The following is a 9,461-nucleotide window of genomic DNA, read 5'->3' on the forward strand; positions in this document are numbered from 1 at the left end:
CTGAAAGTCCTACTGATGTCAATTTTGTGGTTGACAATCTTGAAAATCAAGAAAAAGAAATATTGGATAACTTATATCACATTCCTTGGTTGAATTGAGAGGACCATCAACAATGCTTGCATTGGATTTTTGGAGTTTGTAAGCTCATTGAACTGTTAATGGTTGGAGTTTGTTAGTATCTTTGAACTGTTATATAGTTCTTGGAGTTCGAGAACTCCTAAATTTCATGGTATTAATGTTGTTCTCTGTGAAATTCATGGAGGATAATGGATATTTATTGCATAGCAAAATTCATAGTTAGCTCTGTTGTCATTATCATTTTCTGGTTGGCATAGCAAAATATTTTCTAACTAAATTCTTTTCATATTTTTTTAAGCACAACTTAGAAGTTGGAATGACAATATGACACTTGGAATATTTAATTTGTTGTAATATGTTTGTTGTTGGGAACATTTAATTTGGTTGGCACTTAGAAAATGTTGGGTTTCTCTCTTTTTTTTTTTCAAAATTAGAACTTAAAAAATGTTTGTTGTAATAGTTGTAAGAACGTATTATTATGATTGATGTGGATGATGGATGTGGATGATTTTGGATGTGGTTCATAGATAATGGGTGTGGATGTTTATTGTAGACTTGAAGTGATTAGTTGGATGTGGATGATGGATGATGCATTGATGGGAATGGATGTTTATTGCAGTGATTAGTCATTTTTAATTTTTTTTAAAATTTTTTGAAGCATGTTAGTAACTTAGTATGTTACTTGTTTTTATTTAGTTTTAGTAAAAAGTAAATTTACTTTAGGTGATTTTTGAAAAAAATTAAATTTAAAAGCTCACACAAAAAATTCTTTAGAAAGTGTGCCAAATATGAAGTTGAAAATAGTAAAAAAAGGCCCAAAAAAAAAAACCAAAATCTAACTTTGCTCCTACAAGTCGGAGTCAGAGTCGGAGCGGAGAATGAACATCAGAACATGTCGAAGTCAAAGTCGGATGTCAGATTCGAGCTCTGACAAAGTCGGAGTCGGAGTCGGAGGATAGCTATGCCAACTCCGACTTGGTCGGTGCTCAACCCTAATTTTATGAATCCATAGATCTTTTTACAGAAATTTGTTATAAACTTTCATACGATAAATATTTAGATTTATTCTGGCCTACAAAATTTCAAAGCCCCGAGTTACTGCAAAGAAAATCTGCAACTAAAGCATAAACATAAAAATTTTAAAAGAATATTATCATTAATAATTTAAGAAATAAATAAAAAATAAATAAATGATATTTAATATAATTTCTACGTACTTTCTTTTAAAAAAATTAGATAATTAAAATTTATATATAAAAATAATTTTTTTAATAACAATCCTATTAGTTTTTTTTAAAAAAAAAAAAGAAAAATGAAAATACGCTACTGCAAACAGATTGTAAATAACATTTCTTAAAAAAAAAAAAAAAAAAAAATCCTTGATCAAGTAGGTGTAATAAAAAAAAAAAAAAAAAAATACTTCTAAAGGAAAAAGAGCAAAGCCTAAAAACTCTGCGTCGTCTCAATTGTAATTTGCTGGGTCCTTGGAAAGAGAAACTCCGTGTCCGAGACTGAAACCCTAATCGTAGGTCTTCCACTTTCTACCGGCTTCCCATCTCTTCTTCCTTACATTACCGAATCGCAGGTACTTTCTTTGTCTCTCTACAAAAGCTTTTTATTATTATGCGGAGTTCAATGCTAGTATCTTCGGTTTCATGCGGGCTTTGTGTTTGTTTTCAAATTCTGATCCTTTTATTTTATGTTCGGTGATATTCAATTATATTTATTAATGAGTTTAGAAGCCGGGGTTTCTAAGTTTTTCGCTTCCGAGAATGCTGCGAGGTGTTGGGTGGCTGAGAAAGTTAAGAAAAAAATGACAATATCGTCATTTTCAACAAATTTGCAAACTGTGTTTTGCCTGTATAGCTTAGCTGGATTATGAATATTACGTATTTTGGGCACTGGCGCATTCAATGGTATAGTTTGGGATTCAAGATCGTGGTTTACTTCCTTGGAAACCAGACCGTGGATTTGATTTGTTGTTCTATTGGTTTCAGTGTTGGGTTTTCAAGCGTTTTAAGGTTCATTGAATTGCTTTGCTTCTTAATTTCGGTCTGAGTTTGATATTATTTCAGTATTGTGCTCTATCGTTGAGGTTGCCACCAAACATTGTTAGAATGAGATTAGGCAGTCTTGTGCTTTGATGCTTTTGGATCTAGAGTCATTCGAATCATATTGCTTTCAATTTGTCACAGCGTTCTTTTATGCACAACTCTTGGCACTGCTAGTTCAAAAGGTTATCGAGTGAGACATTTTTGTGAATTCATGTATGATTGGGTTAGTTAGTATGTTGCAATCTTTTTGGCTTCCTTTTAGTTTTTTTAACTCTGTTTCAGGATTCTTTTTAGTGGATTTGTTTTGTACATGTCTATCTGCTCCAGAGGTAAAATCATTATTTTATACACAAACAGAGTTAGGAAGCTTTTTGCTTGATATGGATTCACCTGAACGTGGTAGAAGTTATGTGAAACGGGATACAGGGGATGGCTCAGATGTGAAGAGTGATAGGGCCAGAGATGATGAAGAGTGGGAGAACATTGATAAGAGAAAGCATAGGTCAAGTAGATCAAGAAAACCGGGGAATGGGGAAGACACTAATGTGTTAGATGGAAATGGAAGAAGAAAAAGTTCTAGGGATAATAATGAGGGCCGGAAACGATCGGGTGGATCCAGCAGAGCAGGTAGTGACGATGATGATTATGACTCAAAAAAAGAGGCGCGTTCTAAACAGGTGAAGAAAAGACAAGAAGAGAATACATTGGAAAAATTGAGTAATTGGTACCAAGATGGTGAATTAGAGAACAGGAAAGATGGTGGAGATAGGTTGGGGAGCAGAGGGCACGGTCGAGCTGATGAAAGTGAAAGAAGGAAAATGGCTTCTAAGTTTTCGGATCATGAGAATTCTCAGAGCAGAAGTAAAAGCAAAGAAGAAAGGTCCCAAGATGGAGAGCTTGAAAAGGTGGTTGATCGAGATTCTAGGTATTCGGAGAGGAGGGAAAGTGGCCGAGAGAAGGGTCATGGGTCTTCCGAGGAGGTGAGAAACTCAAGGAGAAAATGGGACGAGTCTGATACAGTCAAGAAAGCTGAAGGTACTCATTCTGAAAGAGCTGATCTGACAAGTGGTAAGGCTTCTGATCCTAAGTATGAGAGTACTAGAGACAGAGGTATGTCTACTAGAAATGACCCCAGTGAGAGTAAAAGTCGTGGTGCAGATTCAAACAGTGAGAAGGGTATCAAATCTGACAACAGAGAAGGGAAAAGAGTTGATGCTGAGAGGAGAAAAAACAAAGTTAGGGCAGAGGCACTGGAAGAAGATAATAGGGGCAGTCCTATTACTCGTGAAGACGGATCAGGCAGGGAGACAACAGACAAGCATAGACAACAGAGAACTCCCATTCAGGATGTTCCCGATAGCCGGGAGAGAACAATAAATGCAGATGAAGACAGAAATATGCGGATGAGGGATAAAAGTGTGAGAGAAACAGGGCACTCGAGCAGGTCAAGGACCCCTGATATGAAAGGGAGGCGTCATCTAGAAACAGATCATTCTGAGATGAATCATGAAAGAAGTTTCAACCTCAAGCGGAAGGAACTGGAAAAGGATGCTTACTGTGATGATAGATCAAAAGGCAGAGATGATAGCTGGAGTGACAGAAACAGGGACCATGAAGGTTCCAAAGAGAATTGGAAAAGAAGGCAACCCAGCGGTAGTGATAAGGAGTCAAAAAATGGGGATATTGTGTATGATCATGGCAGAGAATGGGAGTTGCCAAGGCATGGTCGTGAGAGAACTGACAATGAAAGGCCTCATGGTCGATCTGGTAATAGGAAAGATGGAAGCAGGGGTGAAGCTGTAAAAACCTCATCAAACTTTGGAATTTCAAATGAGAATTATGACGTAATAGAGATTCAAACCAAGCCTCTTGATTATGGAAGAGTAGAGTCTGGGTCCAACTTTGCGAGGAGAACTGAAGTTGTTCAGCAGTCTGACTTGAAATCAACACCAAATGATGAAGAATGGGCATATATGCTGGATGAAAGCGCAAGAAGAAGTGATTTATATGGCTCTGGCCCACCTGGTGAAGATTCAAAGGAAAGATATGCAGATGATAGTACCTCCATTCGTGATCAAAATTCATGGAGGGATGACTATGATTTCCCAGGAGGAAAGGGAAGAGGCCAGAAAGGTGCTATTTCTGGTCGCAGTGCTGGTGGCCAAAGTTCTAGTGGTTCAATGCCTCCATATGGAAACCAGGATCCAGGATCCTTCAACAGAGCTGCCTCACAAGGAGTCAAGTCGAGTAGAGTTGGAAGAGGAGGACGGGGTCGGCCAACTGGGAGAGAAAACCAGCAGGTGGCAATCCCGTTGCCACTAATGGGATCGCCTTTTGGACCTCTCGGAATACCCCCACCTGGACCAATGCAGCCACTTACCCCAGGTATGCAAGCTGCTCCAGGTCCACCAATATCACCAGGTGTCTTCATTCCACCATTTACTCCACCCATCTGGCCTGGGGCTCGAGGTGTTGATATGAATATGCTAGCTGTTGCACCTGGTCTCTCTCCCATTCCTCCTGGACCATCTGGTCCAAGGTTTCCTCCTAATATGGGAAACTCATCCCCTGCCATGTATTTTAATCAACCTGTTCCTGGAAGGGGAGTTCCTCCAAGCATGTCTGGCCCTGGTTTTAATGCTGCCGGACCAATGGGAAGAGGAAATCCACCTGATAAAACTCCTGGGGGTTGGGTTCCTCCAAAAAGTAGTGGGCCTCCTGGTAAAGCTCCTTCTAGAGGAGAGCAGAATGACTACTCTCAAAATTTTGTTGACACTGGTATGCGACCCCAGAATTTCATCAGAGAGCTAGAGCTTACGAATGTTGTTGAAGATTACCCCAAGCTTAGGGAGCTTATCCAGAAAAAGGATGAGATTGTGGCTAAGTCTGCGTCTCCTCCCATGTATTATAGGTGCGACCTAAAAGAGTTTGAGCTGTCCCCAGAGTTCTTTGGAACCAAGTTTGACGTCATTCTTGTGGACCCCCATGGGAGGAATATGTTCATCGTGCTCCTGGTGTTGCTGACCATATGGAGTACTGGACATTTGAAGAAATAATGAATCTTAAGATTGAGGTGATCTTTTTGCACATTACGTTTTTTTTTTTTTTTTTTTGAATTTTGTATTTAAGCTATTTATTTGAGCTTCTTCTGCATGTGCATTTATAAAAGAACTTGCTAATAAGTATTTATAATCACTTCCTGTCGCAGACTGGTATGATTTCATAACATCTTCGTTATCATACCGACAAAACTAAATTGGAAGATTATTATGTGACTGGAATTAACCTCTTATACCATGAAATGAAATTATACACAGTTTGCTTTAATTGACTTAATTTCCTTCCACTTTTGGTTCAGGCATCTAAACTTTATGTCCTTTGTGTTTACAGGCAATAGCAGACACACCTTCTTTTATCTTCCTTTGGGTTGGTGATGGTGTGGGCCTTGAGCAGGGCCGTCAATGTTTAAAGAAGGTACATATCCAGGCCTTCAAAATTTATATGTAGATATTCAGAGTAGCCTTACCTTTTTGGCTGTAATTTATATGATAGGAATGTTTTGTGTTCCTGATGTTTATCATTCTTTTTGTGGTGCTATAGTGGGGATTTCGTAGGTGTGAGGATATTTGTTGGGTGAAGACAAACAAAACTACTGCAACACCAGGGTTGCGTCATGATTCACATACTTTATTTCAGCACTCAAAGGTCAGTTTGATTTTTTATCCTTCCAAGTTTTGAATGTCTACAGCCTATTTTTCTGCCTCACCTCCTTCCTATTTCATTCAATGCCTTGCTGATGTGTGGACAATTTTCCTAAATTTTTTTGTTGTATTGTCATTATGGTAAAGGAGCACTGCTTGATGGGCATAAAAGGAACTGTTCGTCGCAGCACTGATGGTCACATTATCCATGCCAACATTGATACTGATGTTATAATTGCTGAGGAACCTCCTTATGGTCGGTATCATCATTACTGTTCTTGTGATGTTCTCTTTTTCGATGCTCTATTCCTTTTGGGCAACTTTTATAGATTTGAATGGGCTGAGTTTCCATGATTATCTTGTTTCCATTTTTTTTTTTTTTGACAAGCGATTGTACACAACCTGTGTACTTGAGCCACACATGATACCTGTACCTTCTCTTATATGCTTCTCTCTTTTTTATTTTACTTGGTTTTATGTTTTATAAAATCTTCGATTACTTATAGAAGAAATTAATACCTTTTTGTGAAATATTGTAGACATTATTGTTAATTGTGGCGTCTCATTTGCTCTCATGTTTTCTGTTTTAGGTATTATGTGGGTCTGTGCAAAGGCTTTTCCTCTTTTGTACAGTTTTCTAGAATTTTTTTTTTTCTCGTGAATGTCTTGAACTGAGACAAAGTTTTTGTGGGTTTAATCTTTTCTTAAGTTTAATAATTAATAATTTTGGCATGTGTTTGTTGACTGAAATTGCAACATAATGACATAATGACTTGTATGGAAAAATTTTGTTTTACCCAGGGAATCTATATCAAGGCCTTCTACCTTTAGTTTACAGTTTTGAGGGATGGAGTGAGCTCTAATGATATAAGGTGTATACCTATGGAATTGCAGGTTCAACTCTTAAGCCGGAAGACATGTATAGAATTATTGAGCATTTTGCACTTGGCCGCAGGAGACTCGAGCTCTTCGGTGAAGACCACAATATTCGGTCTGGTTGGCTGACAGTTGGAAAGGGACTATCCTCATCTAATTTTAATGCTGAGGTATATTTCTCAATGATAATTTCATTGAAAACAAGACCACTATAGTTCAATTTATTTTTGTTGAACTGAACATTTATGTAGGCTTTTATTTTGGAGTGGAAATATAGATTTGGGAGATTAACATGATAGTTTTAGTACTTCTGCCATATTATGGGATGGGAGCGTTAGTGATTTTCACTTTGTTGAATTAGAAGAATTGATGTTTTTGTCTGTCGTTTTTTCAATTATTATTACAATGGAAATCATTTTCTTGAGATGGAAAAACTGAGGGCTGGTGGATGCATGATTAATGACCTCGGTCTTAAGAGTGTCTTTGTTTTAGGGCTAGTTTGGAAAGTGAGATGATATGAAAATTCTGTGAATATTAGTGAAATGGTTTGAGTTAAGATATTTTATTGGGTTTTGGGAAATGAGAGAGAAAAAGTTGAAAGTTAAAAGTTAAAATATTGTTAGAATATAATTTTTTAATATCATTTTTGTTTTGAAATTTGAAAAAACAGTATTGTTTTTTATGTTTTGTTTGGAAGTTTGGGAAAGTTGTAATGGTAATGATTAGATGAAAAAGTTGAAGATTTGAAATTGAAAAGTGTTTGTATTTGAGTAATGTTTGGGAAGGAAATGATGAGAAGTTTTGAGATGAGATGAGATGAGATCATCTCACTTCATCTAAAGCATAAACAAGCCCTTAGAGTTCATGCTGAAAAAATTTATTTTGCAAGCCAACTTTTTAACATAATAAGCACACTACTGATGCAGAAGCCTACCACATCATCTAGCATTAAAATGTATTTGTGTTTTGACTTTCTTTTTTATATCGCTATAATAGGTCTTACAATAATTGGTGTGTTTACACACCAGCTTATAAGTAGCAGAACTTGTTCCATATTTCTTTTAACATGAGAAAAATGATGTCTTGGGTTATGTTTTGGAATGTAGTTTCCTCCAAGAACTATTGGACTTATTAATTTCTTAAAAGTATTTCAGGAAGCAAAGACCTTTTAAGGGAAAGTGACAACATCTATATTGTCTAGGTTAGGTTTGGATAGTGAGTTGAAATGAGATGAGTTGAGATGAAAGTTGAAAATTGAATAAAATATTATTAGAATATTATTTTTTAATATTATTATTGTTTTAAGATTTGAAAAAGTTGAATTATTTATTGTCTTTTATGTGGAAATTTGTAAAAGTTGTAATGATGAGATGAGATGGGTTGAGATTAACTCTCAATCCAAACCGAGCCTAAAGCTATTTCCCTTTGACCTATTCTGGAAAGAGTTGAAGATAATCTCAAGGAAATAGAAACAGAAACTTCGATGACATAAATGCTTTATTGACCAAAAATTTTTCGCCCACCGCGCTGGGGTGGTTCTCCCCCAGAATATTATTTGGCCGAGCTGCTGTCTAGGTCAGTGGTCCTTGAATTAAACAGCATCTCCTTCCATTATAAAGGAGGGGTAGAGGGTGAAGTCGTGGGTTTTATCCCATATAGGATTTAACTTGGGTTTATGTATCAAAATTAAATACTAGATATTCACATGCACCAAGTTTTAGCTGCCACGCCTTAAATAGAATCATCTTACACCACAAAATTACTTGAGCATGCAGCACAACTCAAATTTCAGGATCTGACATGCTTTCCCATGCAACCTGCTCGATCTGCCTTAATAGTCGAATTATATTGTGGAAAAATAACCTACCAAAATGTCTTTTGTTAGAGATCACTGAGTTATTTTTTTATAAGTGAAACGAACGAAGTGTTAGACCTAATCCTTTGTCCGTGCTTGTTTCTCTGAGTGCTATTTATATTTATTTTTTTCCTAAACTCTATGCTGAGTTTGGTTGCATTCAGGCATATGTCAGGAACTTTGGTGACAAAGATGGGAAAGTTTGGCAAGGAGGTGGAGGACGAAATCCACCCCCAGAGGCACCTCATCTTGTCATGACAACCCCCGAAATAGAGTCTCTTCGGCCCAAGTCACCAATGAAGAATCAGCAGCAACTTCAACAGCAACAATCAACATCTATCTCTCTGACAACAGCCAATTCCTCCAATAGAAGGCCTGCTGGAAACTCACCTTCCACTCCAGGTGCTCTTGGTCTAAACCAAGAAGCTTCCAGTTCGAACCCCTCAACTCCAGTTCCGTGGGCCTCACCAATGGAGGGCTTCAGAGGACGAGAAGGCAGCATTATGCCCCCAGATGATAAGGTTTTTGATATGTATGGGTATGGTGGGCAGGCAAACCAAGACTATCAGGATTTTGAGTCTCACAGACAAATGAATTTGTTGTAACATAAAACTCGGCATATTAATGTGCACTGATGCAGCCTGTAATTTTTGTTTTTCAGCCCTTCAGTATTATGGAAAGAAAATTCCACATGTTCAGTGAGCGCATGCTAATTTGATTTAGGTATCGTAATATCTGCTGGTTTGAATGCGTGGTGTGTGATTGTCTACACTGATGGCAACTTTTATTTGTTTTAAATCAACGAGAAAGTCGGTGTAAGCAGGATCTGTTTAATGGTGGTAATATGTGACACGATATGTGAGCTCAACACGACATGAAATTAGCAGATTTGGATTT

At 37.3% G+C, this 9,461-nt stretch overlaps 1 protein-coding gene across 1 annotated transcript; it reads left to right on the top strand.

Annotated features, from left to right (window-relative positions):
* The first annotated feature begins 1,541 nt into the window (after positions 1–1,541).
* LOC121254312 (N6-adenosine-methyltransferase non-catalytic subunit MTB) lies at positions 1,542–9,256 on the top strand. Its single transcript, XM_041154305.1, is given in 8 exon segments — positions 1,542–1,663; positions 2,481–5,108; positions 5,111–5,205; positions 5,523–5,606; positions 5,733–5,837; positions 5,981–6,089; positions 6,728–6,879; positions 8,729–9,256. Coding segments are annotated over 7 exon segments (3,582 nt in total). The 5' UTR covers positions 1,542–1,663; positions 2,481–2,512; the 3' UTR covers positions 9,170–9,256.
* Positions 9,257–9,461: the final 205 nt, after the last annotated feature.

This window comes from Juglans microcarpa x Juglans regia, chromosome 3D (assembly GCF_004785595.1).
Source record: "Juglans microcarpa x Juglans regia isolate MS1-56 chromosome 3D, Jm3101_v1.0, whole genome shotgun sequence".
NCBI lineage: Eukaryota > Viridiplantae > Streptophyta > Magnoliopsida > Fagales > Juglandaceae > Juglans > Juglans microcarpa x Juglans regia.